This window comes from Talpa europaea (genome assembly GCF_964194135.1).
Source record: "Talpa europaea genome assembly, chromosome: 8".
Classification (NCBI taxonomy): Eukaryota; Metazoa; Chordata; class Mammalia; order Eulipotyphla; family Talpidae; genus Talpa; species Talpa europaea.
Window position 1 is genome coordinate 96,605,521 of NC_140075.1, and position 21,916 is coordinate 96,627,436.

At 45.2% G+C, this 21,916-nt stretch overlaps 1 protein-coding gene across 1 annotated transcript; it reads right to left on the bottom strand.

Annotated features, from left to right (window-relative positions):
- Positions 1 to 214: 214 nt before the first annotated feature.
- On the bottom strand, positions 215 to 16,856 carry SLC10A1 (solute carrier family 10 member 1; the record flags this gene model as incomplete). The annotated part of the gene is made up of 5 exons (XM_084240289.1): positions 215 to 327; positions 2,873 to 3,069; positions 4,332 to 4,510; positions 9,297 to 9,507; positions 16,501 to 16,856. 5 exons carry the CDS (start codon positions 16,854 to 16,856, stop codon positions 215 to 217), a joined length of 1,056 nt encoding a protein of 351 aa, XP_084096415.1.
- Positions 16,857 to 21,916: the final 5,060 nt, after the last annotated feature.

Here is a 21,916-nt window from a genome sequence, read left to right on the forward strand (position 1 = left end):
CTTTTATAAACAAGTATCAAAATTCTAAGCTGGTAATAGGTGAGGCTTTTCAGGTAGACGCTGTCTTCCAGGCAAGGGCTGCCGACTGGTTGTTATTACTGGAAATGCTGGACAAAGACTCTGACTTGGCTGTTTCATCATGCTGTTCATCGTAGCTTATCACACTGGCTTTCTGTGTTGCTCTTTGATCAAAATCCAGGACACGGGGAGAAGGTTAGACTGTACAAGGAAGCACTGCACTCCCCTTAGTGGGTGTGGTGCCATTGCTCACAGCTCCTGAAATTGTTACTTCAGTTGTGGCAGCTGTGTAAATCATTTTTGTTTTGTCTGTAGAGTTGAAAAGGGTTAAAGGTAGAGGAGGAGAAAAATGGTAGTTAGTCCAAAGCTTCAGTCTGGAAGATAAACAACTTTTACCCTGGCTATGCATGTGGTGTTTGTGCCCCCCCACCCCGTTTTATCATCTCATTTTTTTAAAGATTTATTTATGTGTACAAGAACTGGGGTACAGGCCAGAGGTATGGAGGGGTGAGAGGACTCACCAGAGACAATGGGGAACAGAACAGGCAGATCTACTGAAATCCACTGCTGAGGGGAACAGCAGGTGAGTCAGGAGAGGTCTGCTGCGCCATGTGGGCAGCTCCCTGGCCAGGGATCGAACCCTTGCTGCAGTGGCCGCGGACAGCCCCATAGGTTGCGTCTCAACCCCCTGTGCCACCAGGGAGACCCTCATCTCTCCTGTTTTAAACTCTTGAGGGGAGATGGATTTTCTTTTCAGCATCCCTAATGGTAATAGTAATAAAAGGTATAATACAGGAGCAGAATTTTTACTCTTCTCCATTTACAGCTTTGTACATGCAAACACAGAGGTGGTTTGAGCTGGAACATAACCAGTTAACTTGCATTCGGGAAGCAAGTTGTGACAGGAAGGAAGATTTTTGGGGAAGTTTTCTAAGAGGAGTTTCTGTGTCCCCCACATTGTATTTGTCCCTTTTCCTGCCTGTATGGATGTAAGCTGTGAAGTATGTCAGGGTTCTCCTTTCGTTCCATTTCTAGAGTTTTCAAAAATTCAAAATTGACCGATTAACGTTTTTAGTCCAATAGTACCAAAGGGGTAACTTGTTTTCACATAGTATTGCCACAGGAGTCTTCTGTAGCACATCATGAGTGAAGTTTTGGATTTTGAGACTCAAACTACCCACAATGAGTGTGTGGCTCTTTTAGAGGATTGCAGACCTTTCTGGGACTCAGACTACAAATTTGGGAAGCTGGGTGATTGTATTAGAAACTTCTTCCCTCTTGCACTTAAGAGTGCAATGGGGAAACATTTCTTGAGTTGCTCTCAGATAAGCTTCATATTATAAATTTGTTTTAACACTGATTTTGATCCAAAGTGATTAAAATGGTTCTGCAGTATAGTGAGCTGTTTTTGTTTTGTTTCAGCTTCTTGATAAATAAGATTACATCATAGTTCACTATAACTCTTAATTGCTGCTGTAATTCCACCTGAGGAAGTGGTATTTTCTAGGGTGTACATCCCTAGGGTCTTGAAGGACCTTTTACTTTTTTAAAAAATTATTTATTTTTTAAAGATTTATTTATACAAGAACTGGGGTACTGGCCAGATGTGCGGGAGGGCGAGAGGAGTCACCAAAGACAGTGAGGAACAGAACAGGCAGACTCATGAAATATACTGAGGGGAGCAGCAGGCGAGACAGGAGAGGTCTGCTTGCCATGTGGGTTATCTCCATGGCCGGCGGGGGATCGAACCGGCACTGCAGAGGCTGCATACAGCTTCACAGCGCTGTGGGCACTTTTTTTTTTTTTTTTTTTTTTAAGATTTATTTATGCATACAAGAGCTGGGGCACTGGCCAGAGATGATGGGTGAGAGGGCTCACCAGAGACAGTGGGGAAACAGAACAGGCAGACTGACTGAAATACACTGCTGAGGGGAGCAGCGGGTGAGACAGGAGAGGTCTGGTTTGCCATGTAGTTTGCTCCCTGGCTGGCTGGGGATTGCTTCATAGTGCGGTGCTTAACCCCTTGCGCCACCAGGGAGGCCCCCATGGAGCTTTTAATTTTCATGGGAAATATAAGGCTGGTGAAGGATTTGAGGGCGTGATTAAGGATAATAAACTATTTAAGAGTTAAAAAATACTAGAATATGTTACCGAGAAAGGTGGTTTTGAGAAAAGAATTGGGTTTAAAGGTACTCTCTGAACAAAGAATTCATTGAGGTTGATTATATTTTGAAGAGAAATGCTCTGAGTACCTTAGAAAATAAATGCTGTTGATCAGGAAGAGTTAATCCACAAGTAACCAGGTTAGAGTATAAAACATACTGACGAGGTTATGGTGTTAGTTACTGTTGAAAAAGCTTATACTTGTTTTCTTAATTCTAGCTAGAGTTGGAACTCTTACTTGGATTCTGGCTTGTCAGGCTGCATTGCTAATAAGTTTTCCCATACATAGTAGGGGGTGTCAGCAACGCATGGAGCTCTGACCTGGCTCTAGAACATAAGAACCTGGTGCCGAATCGCACAGAGACATCTGAATGTTTGTCAGTCGAGACCTTTGAAACAACTTTCTAATGTCCAGGGCAGATCTGGCTTATCCTCACTCTGAATCCTGATTGGTTTCCTCCTTAAAGGAGTCAAAGTTGCTTTGGTGTCCCAGAAGGCAAACTATCACAATTGATTCTTCCAGCTTAGAGAGTGGAAATAAAATGCAGTTAGTGAAATGAGCCTTGGCTCTTTGAGGTCGTATTACCTTGCTTCTAGTGACCTGATAAACGGCCCTTCCAAAAGGTCCTGGCCAGAGCAGGACTTGCTGGCAGAATCAGTTGAGAGTGGGATTCCCAAAAGATACACTCACCTTTGGAAGGTTTGATTTTCTTATAGCACCGAAAGAGGGCGATTAGGAGAAGGCCTTCTCCAAGCTGGAAGATCATGTAGAGGAGAGGAAAGAAGAAAAGTGGTCCAATGACTTCAGGGGGGAAGGTCACATTGAGAATGGTGGAGCACAGTTGAACATTTTGACATCCAGTCTCCATGCTGACTGTGCGTCTGCATCTGTGTAGGTTAAAAAAAACCCCGTATGTCCTCACAGAAAGGATGTGAGGGTGTAACTTCGTTCCTCCACCCACCCAGATGCTCTTAAGACCCATGGGACCGTATGTATAACTCAGAAAGATGGATGTGAGCCAGATGGAGTGCACATGGTTTCCAGAAAAGTTGACATTTTGTGAAGCCACTAGCCTTGTGGAAGATGGTGACTCGTGGGCTTAACTCAGGAGATACTCTTAGTAACTTGGAAGTGTGTCTACTTTTGTAGGATTTGCAAATTAAAATTTGGAGTAGTGTCTGGTGAGGGGTGAAAGGGAGATGTGAACCACTATCATTTAGTAGCTTATTTGGGCTTTACATACAGGCCAATTGCAATTTCAACTTTGAGAGATGTCTGAAATGTCTGGGGAACTTGTCCTGTCCCCAGCTTTTGGATTTGGAACTCAATTTAAAAGACAAATTTGATTTGCCCTGTTATCTTCCGAACATTCTCTTCATTTTGCTTTCCATTTTAAGGATTAAAGAGTAGTCTGTCTACATTTAACTGCAGTTAGTATATTAAAACCCTGACGGCCATCAAGGCACAATATGGAGACTACCGTGTTATCACTTGATGTGGCCGTTTGTCTTTCAAAATTGACATTCGTCATTGACAGCCTTTTGACTGCCTGGGCAGTCCCATGACACATTCTGTAGAAATCTTACTAGCCTGGTTTAATTCATTTTTCACAACAACTCATTTTGTTGGGGGGAGGGGGCGGGGGACTTGGGTGCTACTAATGTTAACTCCTGCACATGCATGTGTCTGTATGGCTGAAACAGTGTCCCTGAAAGGGACACTGTAGGCAGGATGCCTAATGTTCCCATACCATGCTCTCGAACTATTCCTAAAGTTAGCTCTGTGAGCTGGATTAGATGATAGCATAAGCTTAATAGGACTGACTCTCACCTGTTCTTGTAAGGTGAAATCCCTAGGCAGACGAAAAGCAGGGAAAGGAAGAATCAACATAAACCTAGCCATTGTGGCATGAATTCACTCCAGTGGATGACCAGATGCCTTTGGGCTTTGGGTTTCTCTTAGCTTGTAAGTCAGTCGATACCTTCCTTGCGCAATATTTCTCAGTGTGAAGGTCCTTGTCCTATTGATGGATTTGAAGGTATTGCTAGGAAAATGCCTTCTCCAGATGATGAATTTCCCTACCTTTTTCATTAGAGACCGGGACCAAGAATGATGCCCGTGGGGCAGTGGGAACTAAAGTGATACCTACCGTCCTTCGAGGCGGAAGAGAGCGGAGAGAATGTAGCCCAGCAGGAAGCCAACGAAAGGCATTAGGGAGGAGGTGGCCATTAAGTGTGGTGTGAAGATAAATAGGATGCTGCTGCCCACATTGATGGCAGAGAGTGCTATGACAGCCACAGTGAGCATAAGTGAGATGATCGTCCCTCCCTGTGGATGAGAAGAACCGGCAATTAGGGGGGTTAGAGGTTGGGAGGGGAGAGGAAGTAGAAAACATTCTAGTAAAAGAAGTGGAAGGGTATATGAAAAGATCTTTGTCTTCCATCTTTTTGGAATTTTAATGGGTAGGAAGCTCCTTTGGAAGAAGACAGGATTAGCATACTCCAGCCAAGCACAGCTGCTAGATGTTGTCTGGGTAGCAGTTTTTTCAGTGAGGTGCTGTGACCGAAGGAATGAGGCCACAGTCCTGCAAAGTAGCCCTTGTAAGATGAAAGTTCTCTTTCCAAGTTTTCATCTTTGGAGCCTGTATACACATTTCCTGCAATACTGCCACTGCTGCAAATATTTTAGAACTCAAGTTATTCTTAGAACCTGTCATGTCTCATACATCCATTATGGGTAGGAATTTCACGTAAGGATGAATTTTACTTTTGAAAGTTTGTAAGAGTCATTTGGAGTGAAGCTGGCAAATGTGGGTAATCAAGCCAGGAAATAAAGCTTTCAGATGTGTAGCTACAAAGGATGAGCCTACTTTGTTGAATGACCTGCAGCTGGGTATGAAGTTCATTCCCAAAGAGTGTCCGGAATATCTTGGGAAATGGCATCAGAAATGCAGGTAAGTGCTATAAAAGCAAAACATTGTTTTAATGTTTAATATTGATTAAGTTAAATGTTTATACAATATTTAATGTTAAAGCAGTATTAAAGTTTATAGTATATTTTACATATTTACATGTTTTAGTACGAAGGTTTATGATGGAATTACAATGTAAAAATTTTCAGCATGTACCGATGATGCACTTTTAAAGTACCCTTACGTGCCTACATTTTAGACAAAGGCCACACTCCAAACGGAAAATACATGTATAAGTTTAAGGCTCTTTGTCCTCATCTTGTAAGTAAAGCAGACTTCTCTTGAACATGGGTTATTGTGTAACGGTCTCGTGCCGGTTGAGTCTCCAATTGGCATGTGTGGCATTTGTATTTCCAGTATCATTTGAAAAGGTGGTAAAGGATAACATAAAAGTGCCATTTTATGTGTCCAGTGGCATTAGTACATTCACGATGTTCTGATCACATTTTAAACACGGCTCAAATTTTAGCTGTAGCTTTGCAGTTTGCAGCGGTAGCAAAGCAGCTTTGAGCACTGACACTCGTGACCCAGGAGTGAGAGCTGCCTGTGGCTCTCTAGCTGTGTAAACCTAGGAGAGTCACTCAGCCTCAGTGAGGTTGACAGCATAGGACACGGCATGTAAGATGCACTTGGTAAATTGTAGTTTCTGTTTTTCATAGGTAATGGGGAGCAATTAATTACACATCTGATTTTCCTGTTGTCCTCAGTCCTATTGTGTGTGGAAATCTTGTTCACAACCTTTTGCTGATAAAGGGGCCTAGGCAGTTTATCTGTGGGGCTCCATATTTTATGCCAACTGACCTCCCTGCCCTGTCATGGGCCACTGAAGCTCTGATCAGCGTCCATTTACAAGCAGCCAACCCCTCAGCTTGCCAGTCATCCAGGAGATGAACTGGCCCAAACTCCACAAAGATGGCCTACACAAGTTGTTGAATGAATTAATTATTTAGGGAGTACTCAAACTTAGTGAGGGAAGCAGGAGCAGAGGCAAGTGTTAAAGGACACAGCAGCCCAGAGGGCAGAAGTCACAGGTGGGCAGAGGCTGAGTCAGGTCAGATCATTGATAGCACAGGGATGGGGAAAGCTTAGGTGGTGTGGTGCCCCCTTGATGGTGGGGCCCTTATTAAAGAGTGGTGGATGGTTTATGGTAAAGGTGGCTTCTGGACCATGTCAGGCTCAGTTTTAATAACCTACCCACTGAATAAACCCTTGCCTGGGTAACTGCTACTTGATTTGTTTTCCAAATGGGCCATCCCTGAAATTACATCTCGGCATATTTCTATGTGAGCTCCTACTAGGAAATGCAACTGGTTGAGAGGAGTAAGCAGATACCTGCTGCTAGAACCAGTTATCCCAAGTTAGGTAGTTTTGATTTGAAAGTCTCTCAAGAGAGCTAATGGGGTCAATCGTTTGCTGTTTTTCAGCTTGTAACATTTTATGAAACAGAAATGTAGGATGAGTGTAGCCCTTAAAAAGCCCTAAAAACAAGGAGACCTCAGCCTTTGCGTCTTGACCCCTCATGTTTGCATCCTCAGAGGAATGATTCCCTTCGGGGAGCTTGTGCTCAAATGGAGCTGCTGATGTGGGGTCATTCAGGGGCCAAGTGTGTCAAGGTAGACCTGGCTGTGTTTGTAGGTAGCTAGCCTTTGATGTGGTTCTTTGTTACTGGTGTTCCAGCCAGGTACACCTTAGCCCTTTTAGTGTTCTCTGGAATCATTTTGACTGTGCAATTGGGCAGTAAATTTGCAACACCACAGGAACGGGAGGCTGGCGAGAATCCCAGCTGCCAAGTAACTTCTCTGGGCCTCATTTGATCACAAAATGGGAATAAGGCAGGAGACTGAACATCTGGAAGGCCTTTCCACCTTTAAGATCTGAGATTCTTTTCACCTCGGAAGAATACTTTTAATTAAAGTTACTCTGAGGTTAAAAGGAGGCATGTTCTTGCATCAGTTGCATGTGGGGTTTTAGTCCTGGGTTTTCTCACCTACAAAATGGGGAAGGGCAGAGTTGCATTGAATGATATCAGGGGTCACTTCATATTTTTATTTCTGTGATTTTTTTAATTTCTGTACTTCTACAAGCTACCTTGAATGAAATGAACACAAATGCATGTCTTTTTCCTGTCCATGTGTGAGAGAGAATTCCCTTATTCCCAGGCATTCTGCGGGGGCATTATGAAGGGCTGAGACTTAGGTGTTAAACAACCTTAGGATCTGGCTGCTTGAGGAACTTGCAGGTGAGTGGGGAATAAAAATGAACAGGTATTTATAATACAGTGAGATAAAAGATACAAGGGGGTGGGTGTTGGGTGCTAAGGGACTGAATAGAACAAGCATCCTACCTAGGCTTGTGGTTAAGGAAATCTTTCTGGAAGAGGTGATATTTGTGTTCAGACCTAAGCCCAGTGAAGTGGACTTAGAAAGTCTTCCATGTGGAGAGCAGGGCATGTGCAAAGAAAAGAGCCAAGACTGGAAAAGTCAGTTCAGAGCAAATCATGGCCTTGAAGAACTACATTAAGGAATTTAAAACTTTGAGGGAGAGTAAGATCCTTGAGAGGAGAGATCCCAGGCTTAAGGAAGGCTGGCAAGAAAAGCAGAAAGCTTGGGCCGAATACAGAGAACACACAAGGAGTCCACAAAGAAGTGCCAGAGAGATGCTAGAGGAGCAGGAGGCCTCAGTCACTGAAGCTGAGGGCAAAGGCTTTTGAGAAGGAGCCACTTACTGGTCAGCCACACCAAAAGCTGCTAAAACGTCAAGAATTGAGAAATAATGGATTTATCAAAGAAAGTGGGGAAGATGGTGGCAGATTACGCGTGGACGAGACACCTAGGTGAGGAGAGGGATTCTGCGATGGGGACTGAGCTGAACAGTCGAGGAAACTGCACTTTGCAGCCCTGGTGGTGTAAACAGAAGGCCTTGGAGGAAGTGAGTGGAGGGCGGCGGGGTCCTTCCTGGGGCACCAGGAGGGAACAGGTGTTGGCTGGAACGGGGTTGGGCGGGGGAATGGAGTTTAGTGAGGCAGAGCTGTGATCCTGTCTCAATGTGGACAGCCAAGAGCCAGTACAGAGTCATTTAAGGAACGGGAGCGAGAGAGGAAGGATGCGTGGGCGAGGGGCCCGGCCATGAAAGGTTTCTGAGAAGCCTGTAGACAGAACAGAAACTGATGTCCAGAGCATGATGGGCTGTTCACAGGAGCTGGAGTGCCTTTTCCATGTCTTCCAACAGCTTTTGAGGGTAGACCACACCAGGGCAAGCGCCAAACCTACCCTTGACAGGGATAGTGTGGAAATAAATCCTGAAAAGCTGACATGCAGGTTCCTTGTCCCGGACTGTCAGGTGCTAAGAGGCAGAGTGGCTGCAGAGGACGAGCATGGCGTCCGAGCCCCGGGAGAGGAACGCTGAGTTATGGCGAGACTAACGGCTGAGCCCCAAGGTCCATACCGTGGGCAGAGCAACCTGGGTTGCGTTCCCAGCCTGTGACTCTTCTGAGGGCAAGGCAGTGCTAGGATGCCCTGTCTGTGCCCATGGGGCTCCACTCTTCCTCCCAGCCCACTCCAGAGATGTCGGCAGTGCATGCTCCCCCTCTTTCCCAGGTCACTTTTCCTTAAGCTGCTCGTCCAGCCAGCCAGGTTTGCCCTTGCTCCCTCTGAGCAACTCAGCTCAGGCTTTTCTGGCTTACCCAAATCCTACCCTCCCTCCTGGTCCCGACTCAAGCCCGCCCCCTCCAGGAAGGCTTCCTTCACTGCATTCTGCTAATACCTGATCCTATGCGCCTTGGGTATTGTTTCTCTTGCGTTACTTCCATTTCTGCAAATATCAGACTCTTGGAGGATAGAATCCTCAGAAAGTGTAAACCATAAAATTTAGTATCTAGTAAGTGCATAATGCAAATATAATTTTATTATTAAAATGGTCATAGCTGTGTGTGGCATATCACTTTTTCCCTCCAACTTTTCAAAAATATTCTCATGCACATTACAATCCCACGAAGCTGATGTAAGAGTAAGTGAAATAGTAGACTTTTTCTATTTTTTTGTAAACAAGGCAGGAAATGGACACAGAAAAAGCCCCAATAACTTGCGTCAAGCCATACACTGAGATGGCGGTGGTGCTGCCGGCAGCCGGCGCCCCAGTTCTTACCTTAATGACATAGCGTACGTATTGTGGCCGTTTGGCATTGAGGAAGATCCCCACGGTGCAAGGAAGGAGAACCAGGATCATTGATAGCACAATGCCACCATAGGGCACCTTGCTCTTCAGGTCCACATCATAGATTCCCCTGGTGTAGATATACAGGAGGAGGGGCATCATGCCCAGGGCAAAGAAGGTGGAACAGGTGGTCATCACTATGCTGAGTGGGAGACAGGAAGAGCACAGAGAGAACCCGTTACTATAAGATACAGTATAGAGAGTATAAATAGAGTCTAGTGTGCATAGAGAACCCATTACTATATTTTGCTGAGTACCCACCATGTGCCAGGCACTGCGCTAAGCTCTTTACATACATTGCTTGCTTACCTTCGCCAGCAGTCTTAGGAGGTTAGCATGCTATTTCCTATTGCTAAGGAGGAAATGAGGCTAGAAGGGTTGTGGCTTGCCAGAGTCATTCAGTAGTGAGTGAATCAGAAGACCTCAGCAATAGAACTAAAAAAGCTGAATGGGATTGTTATTTTAGTGGGAACCTACAGGCTTTTCAATATTGAGGATTCTAAAGTTGTCTCTTTACACAATACTATTTCTAAATTAACTGAAGCAAATAAACAAGTGAAAGGAGATTTTAAAAAATCTGAGACCTCTTCCTTGGATTATTAGATGTGTGATATTTTTCTTTCTTTTTTTAAAGATTTATTTCTTTATGCATACAAGAACGAGGGTACAGGTCAGAAGTGTGGGGAGTGAGAGGACACTTACCAGAGACAGAGTGGGGAACAAAACAGGTGGATTCACGAACACACTGCTGAGGGGAGCAGCGAGCGAGTCGGGAGAGGTCTGCTGCACCATATGGGCATCTCCCTGGCCGGGAATCGAACTTGTGCTGTAAAAGCTGTGGATAGCTTCATAGGTCACATCTTAACCCCTTGTGCCACCAGGGAGGTCCAGCTGTATGATATTTTTCTACCTCTGAATGATATTGTCAACATAAGTTTGTAAGTAGTTCTATTTAACTAACTTAAAGAAAATGAAATGTTTCTGTAAAGCAAGTTTATACTCAGAAATATAGAAACTAACCCAAACGTACTTCAAGTTCACGTGATCTGGGGTGATCTTCAGTAAGTAAAAGTTAATTTAAGTTTGTTGGTTTAATTAAAGCAGCATGTCCTTACAATAATCAGCATCAATTATAGTACAGTTTACTTTGGTGTATTAAAAGTCAAATAAGCTCATGCTAGCTTCATATTACAAATTTTGTCAACAAGAAAGATAATAAGATGATTAGTTGTTTAATGTCTTATGAAATTTTAATGAGAAACAAAATCTAAACATAATTTTTAAGCATAAGTAAATCAAGAGATTATAAGGTACAAGTTTATAAATGGACTTTTCACCAATAAATATACTTTATATTATGTGTACTTAAAAATAAGTTTCCAAAATCTTTTTGGTAGCTTGAAACCTTAAAGTCACACTGAGATAAGTTACATGATATACATCCTTTAAATATCTAAATTATTTCAAGTTAAGATAAACATTAAATATTAAGCATAAGTTTAAGCTCATTTATTTTTGGTTCTTTAAATTTTATAGAGCAGCAAAAGGCATTTGAGTCTATAAGTTACTTGTTTTGTGCCACATTGAAAATTTATATTGAAGAAGAATATACTTCTAAAAATTATGAAATATAATTTGTAAATTTGTCAGTCCACTATTACTTTTTAGTTTTCATTAGAAATTAAGGATTCTAAGGACTAATAATTCTAATTAATATATAGTTAAAATTAGTAGAAATAATAAGGATGGAAGAAAATAACTTTAAAAAGTAGTAAGAAAATAGTGGGTTTTATGGGATAAGGAAGCATTGGAAGGACTTAAGTTTTTTAGGAAGAGGGAAAGGAAAGTAATTTTGCCCCAAAGTAAAATGATTGTTCCAGAATTAAAAAATATAAGACAAAAGATGAAAAAGAAATCTTCAGATTTCATAAGGTTTATAGAAAAGAAATCTTAAGAAATGAAATTTATGTGTAGTCAAACTAAGATTGAAACATATAAGTAAAAAGGGAGAGGCAGAATTTTAATATTAAAAGTACACATATAAAATTGGAATTTAATTTTCTCTGTTAAAAGGACAAAGTTTTTTCTTAGATTATTGATTTGCTCTTGGCAAGAAATTAAAACAAAGGTTTTTCTTTACCTTTAATGTAATCTGCCTAGGAAACAAGGATTCTGTGACCTATGAAAATATTTCCTCTGTTCTACATTTCTCATTACTTAGAAAAATTGAATATTTTCCATATTGAAAGAACTAAGGGGCCTCATTGGTGGCGCAGGGGTTAAAGACACAGTGCTATCAAGCTATCACCAGCCACTGCAGCTCCAGTTAGATCCTCAGTCGGCCAGGGAGCAACCCACATGGCATAGCAGACCTCTCCTGTCTTGCCTACTGCTCCCCTCAGCAGTGTATTTCAGTAGATCCACCTGTTCTGTTCCCTACTCTGTCTCTGGTGAATTCTCTCACCCCTCACATCTCTGGCCTGTACCCCAGTTCTTGTATGCATAAATAAATAAATCTTTAAAAACAAACAAAAAAAGAAGTACAAACTAGGGGGGGTTACCTTCAGATATCAGGACTACTATAAAATCATTGCAATTAAAAAAAATGTGGTAATGGTACAAAGGTAACCACATAGATTAGTAGAAGAGAAGAGATAACCTAGACACGAACCCATGTATATTTGTGAATTTGATCTATGGGGGAGATGACATTACAAATTAATGGAAAAAATCCCCTGAATGGCACTGGGAATTTTCTCTATTCATATGGAAAAGATAAAGATAGATCATGTAACATAAAAATAAAGCTCTAGGTGAACTGAAGATTTCCAGGTGAAAAGCAAAACTTTAAACTTTAAAAAAAAGGGGAATATCTTCATGACCTCAAGGGTAGTAAAGAAACCCGCCCCCCCCCACCCATGGTACATTTGACTAAATGGAAATAAACACACTGTAACATAAGACATCATTATCAAAGTGTAATGACTAACTCCAAACTGTGAGTAAACTGTTGCAACATACATAGACTATAACTAACTTTACAAATGAATAAGAAAAAATACAGCAGCTCAATAAATAGGCAAAGGATGTATTTCCAGAAACGGATACCCAAATGACCAGAAAACCTAGGAAAAGCTGCTGTATTTCCTCTGATATCAAACTCAAAACCACTGTGACCATTACACTCTCACCTGATGGCAGAAATTAAGTCTGACAATTCCAAATATAGAGTAAAACATGGAGAAACAGAGGCTTTCACTTACATTAGGGGAAGTGTGAATAGAATAAATACTTGGAGACATCTTCGTGGAAAACTTGTGTACCTCACCCCTCAGCGGTCCTGCTTTTTACTACCTACGTTCACCTGCAGGCCCAGGGGACAAGCACAGGCCATTCACGGCAGCAGAAGGGGAAACCCACACAAAGACCTGGCAGCAGAATGGACAAAAAGCAGCAGAAAAGCATGCCCCAGTTCTCCTGCACAAGGAGCGATTTTCTTTATGTGCCTATCTCACAGGAAAGGAAGCTGTCAAATGATAGGGTGGTATGATGCTGCTCGTGTAAAAATTCGAACACAAACAGAACGGTGCATTAGTTGACGGCCACGTGCACTTGTAGTGATGTGTGGAAATGCTGAGCTCCAAATTACAAGGGGTTGAGATCTGGGAGGTGCCTATGAGGGACTTTGGTGCTAATTATTCATCTTTTTTCTTTCTTTTCTTTGATCATTTTTAAAAATATTTATGTATACAAGAACTGGGTGCAGGCCAGAGATGCAGGCGGGTGAGAGCATTCCCCAGAGACAGAGTGGAGAGCAGAACAGGTGGATCTACTGAAACACACTGCTCAGGGGTGCAGGGGGCCAGACAGGAGAGGTCTGCTGCGCCATGTGGGTCAGCTCCCTGGCCAGGAATCAAACTCAGGCCACAGTGGCTGGCTTGATAGCGCTGTCTTTAACCCCTGTGCCACCAGGGAGGCCCCACTTGGTTCATTTGAAAAGGACAGGTTTATTAGAGAAAGGAGAAAGAGAGGTGCCTGAGGAGTCACAGGTGGGCAGGAGAGCTGCCACTGCTGTTTTGTAAAGGGAAAAGGTTTGTGGGAAGAAACATTATTGATCTCTTTAGGAGACATGATTTGTGTGCTGGTGTTTGATGTCCTTGAGCAGTGGAGTCGTGCTTACTTTGGCTTTGTGTGTCAAGGGTTTTGAAATTTGCTCTGGAACTTGGTGTGCTTGTGCTCTGTGTGGGAGCCATGCTCTGGCACCTCCAGGTGCCACTTCCACATGTGTAAATGCTGGGGTCTGGTCAGGGACACACTCCTTCTAACTTGTTGGCATCTGTGACTATCGCAACCCTCAGTTTACCTGGAGAGACAGCTCGCCAGCTCCACGGGTGGAACCATTCCACAGGAACTTTGCAGGCCTGGCTGTCTCCCGGGGGGAAAGGAGCACACTACATTTCTATTTTTCCTGCCCTCTGTGCTCTCGGCATACTCTTGGTCTTGGACATCTGCTCTCTGGCTGGAGGGTGGATTTTTTTTTTTTTTAAGATTTATTTATTTACTTATACAAGAACCGGGGTACAGGCCAGATGCGCGGGAGGGTGAGAGGATTCACCAGAGACAGAGCGGGGAGCAGAACAGGCAGACGGATGAAATACACTGCTGAGGGGAGCAGCGGGCGAGACAGGAGAGGTCTGCTGCGCCATGTGGGACCCCCGCCCCTGGCTGGCCAGGATTGAACCGGCACTGTAGAGGCTGCGGGCAGCTTTACAGCCCAGCGCTCAACCCCCTGCGCCACCAGGGGAGGCCCAAGGAGGGTGGATTTTGAACCCCTGTCAGTGGAGGCACTGAAGGCAGGAGCTGAGCTTGCTGTGAGGGGCCCCATTAGAGTACGGTGAAGTGGGAAACTTCAGGAACCTGAATGGCTGCCATCTCACCCTGCTTGGGCTTCCTCTGGCATAGTCAGGAAATCTGTGAGAATCCTTGGGTTTCCTGCAAGTCTGTTGTCCCTACAGCCAGAGGCTCTGGTCTCTGCTGTGGGCCAGGAGGGGTTAGGGAGCAGATGAACTGGAGGGGCTGCAAGGGAAGGCAAAGGGCCCATTTCCGTCTGGTGAGCTCTTCTCTGTCTCCCACAAGCAAACTTACTGCACAATGTCTCTGGATGTGATTCACTTGCAGTTTGGGGGACTTGTTTAGTGGCATCTCGAGGAAGGGGTGCCCTCCCTGGCTACCTAGAGAGGTCAATCTGAGGGCCCAGCCTCCAAAGTGTTCCCAAGTGCTGGTCAGGGAGGCTGCTTCCATGTCTCCACCTGTGAAGCAGAGACTAATGGGTGGGGGTAGAGAGCCCAGGACTGGCTCCAAACACAACTTCCCTGGCAAATTCTATGAACCTCTGGCAAGTCTCTGGACTTCAGCTCCCTCATGTGCAAAGTGGAATGGGTGTTAGACCTGTCCCAATCTTCCATGGGAAACAGTAGCGCTCTGCTTAAAGACTGGGCTCAGACTGCCTGGCACCTCCCAGCTGTAGCTGGTCCTTCAGAATGTATTGTTTGACTTGCACAGGGTTGCAAAATTTTTTGAATGGGTTGCCAATATTTCAAAATTGGGAGATTGCACATGGAAAGGGAGATTCTAACTTCTCTTGAAAATCGGGAAGCTGTGGCAGGGTTTGGGGACCCCACTCCCACAGAGCACAGGGCTGCATGGCTTGTGTGTCTGCAGGGCTTGGGGGGCGGGCGCCCCCTCTGAAGCAGGCATCAGACTCCAGCCACTTTGTTGGTTTGCATATGTACCTGGCCCTGAAGATATTTGCGTGAAAACACAGACTTTGGAGCCACTCCCCAACTCCTGACCTTGAACAAATGTGTTAACCTCTCTGAGGCGCAGTTTCTTCATCACTAAAATGGGATGTACCACCTTCCCGCATACACTCCCACCCTACCTCCTCCTGTATGGGGGCCTCATGTAAAGAACTTGTTGCAGGGCCTGCTGGTTTGTTTCTGTTTTTTGTTTTTTTAATTATCAGTGTCAATCTGGGACAACTTGTTATGTGTATTACAGTGACAAAGATCTTCCAACACAAGTATAAGTTGTCCCAGATGGACTCAAGCTGCATTCCAAGTCTGGCAGCTGTGGTGGGGGATCATGAGACTCTGGGCCATGGGTTAATACATGTCTGTGGGAAGGGGTTTTATACAATAGGGGACTGTCTCAGCAGAGCATTTTCTCTTGTGAGGTCTAGGATGAATGACGGTCCCCAGGTGCCCGGATGAGGAGGCTGAGTGGAATAGCGTAGGCCCCCTCTCCTGAATCACTGCGGTCTGACTGGTAGTAGAGAGAGCCTCAGAAGCACAGTGATTACTTGGGGAGACCTCATTAGCATCCAGCAGCTGATGAGGCTGGACACCTGGTTTCTCACTTCAAAACTCCCCTGTTGTCCCTTATGTTGTCCCACCCTGCTCAGATGCTGCTACAGACCCACAAAGTCCTCAGAGCACCACCCCGATACTAATGTCCTGTGTTCCTTCTACACTAGGATCAAGACACATCGGGTTTCTCAGGACACGGAGGCTGCAATGAGCCTAGTCTGTCAGCAGGATGGAAGACCCCGAGGGCTTGTTCTCCCACAGGAAGGATTTAGATTTGATAGAAGGGAAGGGTTTTCTCCCAGTGAGGTGGCAGAACACTGTATGCTCAAGGTGGGACTCTTGTATGAGCCTGTGCTGCAGGAACTAGAGGGGCTCACTTGGTTCCCAGTCCCCTTGACCTCCCTGAAGATGTTTGGAACCAACTGCATCCCCTTTCAGCTCTCTGGCACCAAAGCAGACAGCTTGCCCACCATGGTAGGCAGGGAATGTTCTCCAGAGGCCGGCCTCTTGGGGTTAAGTAAGTCTTCCTTCAAGACAGTCCTGAGATGCTTCTGGGATCAAGGGGTCTCAAGGATGGCCCTGAGGTAGGTTGTCTCCTTTGGCTAAGTGTTTATACCAAGATGCACCCCAGCTCTGGCCTGCAGCCCCGCATAAGTAAGCATCTACCCCACCCCCCCGGCTTTGCCTCAGCTCTTCCTCTCGATTGTGACATCTCCAACATGGCGGCACCTGGCCCCATCCTGCTCCTTTCTCACCTCCAGCCTTACCTGAGATTCATGTCTCCCTTCATGGCCAGACTGAAGATGTTGGACAAGTTCCCCCCTGGTGAGCAGCCACAGATCAGGATGGCCAGCGCCTCAATGTCGCTTAGCCGGAAGATCTTGCCTAGCACAAAGGCAGTGAGAGGCATGATGCCATACTGGGCCAACAGAGCAATGGTCAGCCCTTTGGGCTTCCAGAAGTGAGCCTTGATCTTGCTGAACTCCATGGTACAGCCCAGTGAGAGCATAATGATGAGCAGCAGGATTACCAGGATGATGCTCAGGGCCAGGTCGGTGGGGCGCTTGCCGAAGTTGGGTGGCAGGGTGAAGTTGTACGGGTTGGACACGTTGAGGGCCTCCATCTTGCTGAGCGGTGGCGGCCGGCCGGGCCCACACACCTGCGCTCGCCTGCTGACTCCTCTCCCTGCCTCGTCCTTGTTGAGTGACTTCTTCAATCACCTCCCAGGGCAGAGGGTTTCAGAACAAAATGTAGCTCTGGCAAATAGTGGGATTATGCAACTGGCTGTGCTGTTTCTCTGGCTGTGGCCCAAAGGGGAAACAGTCCAGACTTTTTTTTTTGCTCAATCTTCCTTGACTCTGGACCTGTGCTGCCTCCTTGATGCCACTCGCTCTCCTCCCTGACCAATTTCTGCTTGTGGACAAGAGGGCCAATTTCACTCTTTCATCCCCAGCTTGGCATTCCCCCTAGGTGTTCTGTGCCTATGAACCTGTCCAGGGCCTGCCCCAACCTCTGTCCAGCCCTTCTTTTTCCCTGTTGACTAACTGGTGCCTAGTTTTTTCTCATCTAGGGGCAGGTGCCCTTCCATGCCCATGGGAGGAACAACCATTCTGGCTTCAATGACCCAACTGTTGTCACCACCAGCTTCATATTCTCTCTTCAATGCATTTGATGCTTCAGTGGCTTTATTTTTGTTGATACCATGTCTACAGTAATAAGAGTGGTTTTGGACTCGATGAATGATGGATTAATAAGAACATTCTGAGCTGCTGATATTGTAGGATTGATGATTTTACAGCTGGAGCCTGTGATATGGGCATTTACTGTAAACCTTTGGCCTGGAAGGGACATCCAAGTGCTATTTTAGCTGAATCAGACATAGTAGTTGTGTGAGGTGTAGAAGCACGTGGTCTGTTAGCAACTGAGCCAACATTAGTGGGGGGCTGTTGCCTCCTGCAGAAGGAGATGCTCTTTTTTTTTATTTTTAAAAAATATTTATACAAGAACTGGGGTACAGTCCAAATGCGAGGGAGGGTGAGAGGATTCACCAGACACAGAGCGGGGAACAGAACAGGCAGATTGACTGAAACATGCTGCTGAGGGGAGCAGCGGGCGAGACAGGAGAGGTCTGCCACGCCATGTGGGACCCTTGCTGTCTGGCCAGGATCAAACCAGTGCTGCAGAGGTTGCGGATAGCTTCACAGTGCTGCGCTCAACTACCTGTGCCACGAGAGGAGGCCCGAGATGCCCTTTTTGATAAAGACAAGTCTATACTTTGGAGCAGTTGAGAAAATCATTTGGCTGTGGCCTAGCTATGCCTTGATCAATGGCAAAGGGGTTTGAGTTCTTTGCCTTATACTATCTAATGAAAATTCTTTTGGGAGAGGAGAGGTCAGCATAATATCATATCAGAGGGCAAACTCCAACACCTGATTCATAACTTTTGGCTCCTACTTTGTAATCCCCAATCCTTTAGGATTTGTGCCACGGTTGGTGCATTTTCAGCGTAATCTTGGGAGCAGCCAGCTCGCCAGATTTCATGGTATTGGTGATCACACTTCTCAAGCTAAATCACTCCCACTAATGTATTTCAGTCTTGATCTTGTAGCACGTTCTTTGCCTGGCATGGTTTTCCCGGACCCTGGTGCAGGATATTCTAAAGCAGCATGTTCTCGCGAGAATGGCTCCAGTTGCCTCTCTGACTTTAGAAAAGATAACTTCCTGGTGCTTGAGTTGATCTGGCTTCAAAGGCAGGACAGCCACAGTGCTGGGCACTGTATGTTCTGACCTGATTCAGGTTATAATTTTTCTGTGTTCTAAGCCTCAGATTCAAGCCGTAGTCCTTGCTCTGTGCCCTCACCTATGCAGCTTTCCTGCAATGCCCCCGCCATCCTGGGTGCCTGCTTGTGCACCCCCATATCCAGTGCAATGTTGGGTTTTAGGACCCCCAGCCAATAACTCCAGGGGGCTCTGCACTACAGCTGCTTCTCCTTCTTATGGGTTGGGCTGCTCCGTTATTACCTTAAACAAAGTTCACCGAGAGTCATTCCTTTCAGGCTGATGCCTCTATTGTGTATGCTGATAATCAGTTTTTCCCACAGAGGGTCTTGGCTTTGTTTTACATCAGTTTAGTTGCCCGTGTTTGGAGGAGAGGAACCCAGCATCTCCACTCTGCCGCCACCTTGCCAGACTCCTGTGCTCTGGTTTGGAAACCTCGCTATGTGACTTTCACCACATTCTATGTGTCACATAGGTTGCTAAGACTCCCCAGATTCTACAGAGGGGAGGAACAGATTCCGCCTCTGAATGGGGAGAGTAGTGAGGAAGCTGTGCCATCTTTACCCCTCCACGGGGGCTGTGCGGAGTCTCCATGAGAGTAGTTGCAGGTGGTAGCCATGTCTAGGGTGATGGCGGTGGGAGAAGCTGCTTGGAAGCCCGGGCCTGTGTAGGAGTGACTCGCCTATTCAATAGAGTAACACACAGCATCAAATGAAATCCACGATACAGTAAAAGAATAGCAAAAATTCCCAACAATTGGAGAATACTCACGAGGAAAACACTGCCACAGAGCCGATGAAGACCATCCAAGTGTGATGCCATTGACTTAAATGAGTGCAGTAATTGTCTCGATGAAGCAGATCTGACATAACTTTTAAAAATCACCATTTTGGAATGCCTAATGCAATAGTTGACTCAGGGAAGGCCCATCAAAAGATGCTAATCCATCAGGGAGAAGGTAATTGGGGAATAGGATATTCATGTGGATAAAGGATGATTATTTAGATTAATTATTTTTAATCAATACACAGGAGGTTAGGGTTTGCTGTCAGCAAAAAAGCATTTTGCTGTCCAAAAATGTTTTTGGATTTCAGAACATTTTGGATTTGGGAATGGCGGCCTTGGGAAGGTGAATCTGTATTTGATTCACATAGGGGAAACACTGAAGTTCTGTCTCAAGAAGGAATGAAGTACCTAGGAAGTAACTGTCCCCAGGGCTCTGGTGGGTAGTGGAGGTTCAAACAGAGGTGACCGTTTTTTTCAGGAGTCTCAAGTGTCAAGTGGGGATCTGGACAAGGAAACTGCTAAGTTATTTTCTAACCTGAGATTCTAGGTTTATAGTAGTTGGGGACAGGGTCTGTTAGAGAAGGGAGGGTCAACAGAAGGATTCACATGGCTGTCTGCTAACTCTATGTCTATTAAGAGGAGAGCAAAATGGTACCTTCCCAATGTTCTAACTTGTGGTTGGGAAATTAAATCATTAAATTATGTTATCAAATCAACGAAGATAGAAGCACTATCCCATTCTCAGAGGACTCATCCCTTTTCAAAATAAATATCAAACATGCTGAAAGATAGGAGAACAAGAGGAACCTTGAAAGAATAGCTTGTTTTTTTTTTGTCTTTTCACTTTTATTTATTTTTAATTTTTGATATTATTTTTTTTATTTTTTACATCATTGTTCATTTTTAAACAAACATTGTTCATTTTGCTTCCCCCCACCCCCTCAGGTGTAGTCCCCACAGAGTTTCCTTTCCCAAGGCCCCCGAGCACCATCACCTCAGCCCCCTGTGCTCCTCCCTCCCTCTGATCCCTCTCCTGCCTCCTCCCCTGCAGGATGTCTCTGATTGTCATAATTGTCTGGTTTTGCTTTGTTGGGTTTTGTACTGTTATTATTTTTTTACTCTGATGTCTTATTTGGTTCCCCTATATTCCTGCTATAAGTGAAACCATCTGATATTTTTCTTTTTCCTTCTGGCTTGTTTTGCTGGGCATAATTCCTTCTAGCTCCATCCATGTTGCTATGAATGGCATGTGTTTATCTTTTTTGATTGCTAAGTAATATTCCATGGTGTATATGTACCACATCTTCTTGATCCAGTCATCTATTTTGGGGCATTTGGGTTGTTTCCAGGTTTTACCTATTGTAAATAGTGCTGCAATAATCATAGGGGGGCAGGTGCTCTTTTGAATCAATGTTTTTGTGTCCTTTGGGTAGATCCCTAGGAGTGGAATTGCTGGGTCATATGGTAGCTCCATTTTTAGTAGGTTGAGGATGTACAGCTCTCCATAGTGGTTGGACCAGTTTGCACTCCCACCAGCAATGTAGGAGAGTTCCTTTTTCACCACATCCTCACCAACATTTGTTGTTGCTTGCTTTTTTTTTTTTGATATGTGCCATGAAAGAATACCTTGTTTTTGAGCTTCCTGTGTCTGGAGACCATGACCCCCAGTCCCTGAAAACTACTGGGCTTTCTGTTCATGAAGTACTCATGCCAGTCTCTGCTTTGGATGCTGCATAGCTGGAGGCTACGGCAGGTTTCCAGGTGGTCACAGTGACGGTGATAATCTGGGAGCTGAAAAGTCAGGTGGGCACCTGCCAGGGGAGGTGGCAGGGGCGGAGTGGGGGAAGGGCTTTGGATCTTTGACCTTCCTTCACTGGCTGCGCCGATGACTATGGGCTGAAACTTTGATGGAGACGATGCTCCTGGGTGATGCCAGAGATATCCTAGTGGTGTACGGGGCTTCCTGACCCTGTTGGCTGCTCTTTCCACCCCTTTTAAGAAAACTTCCCAGGGACTCACCTGGCCTTTTTGCAACAATGCTCAGTGTCCTACAACTTTTCCTGAGAACATTCTGTTATCCCACAGACCCCTCAGACGGGGTCACTATCTCAGTGGGGTCACTGGCTCCTACACCACCTGCCTGCATATCAGAGAGGCTGGTGGAGTGGAGGTGACCATCACTTCCTGAAGCACTGCCCATAAGTGTGAGCAACTATTCAGGTTCCAGGAGAGAGTAAAGGGCAGGGGACTAAAGTCCCCAGGGCAAGACCCACGGGGTTCACAGGGTCCGGAGTCCTTTATAGCATTGATTTCTTTTCAGCTTAAGCAAAAGCATACATGTTGCATAGGTGTATTTTACAGGGGCAGCAAAGAAAGGTAAGCTCACAGAAGAAACAATCTTACTTAGAGCTGAGCATGATAAACATTGGTCTGGTGGCTTCCAGCTGGGTTCCTGGAGGCCCCAGGATTCTGGGGAGGTGCTTCTGAGAGTCCATAAATGCAGGATGGAATTTACTCAAAGAAGTATACGAGATTTTCACCATATAAAGCAAGCGTGCAGGTGAGAGTGGGTGAGCGATAACCTCAGGAAGACCACCCACTCAGGAACATGTGCGCGTC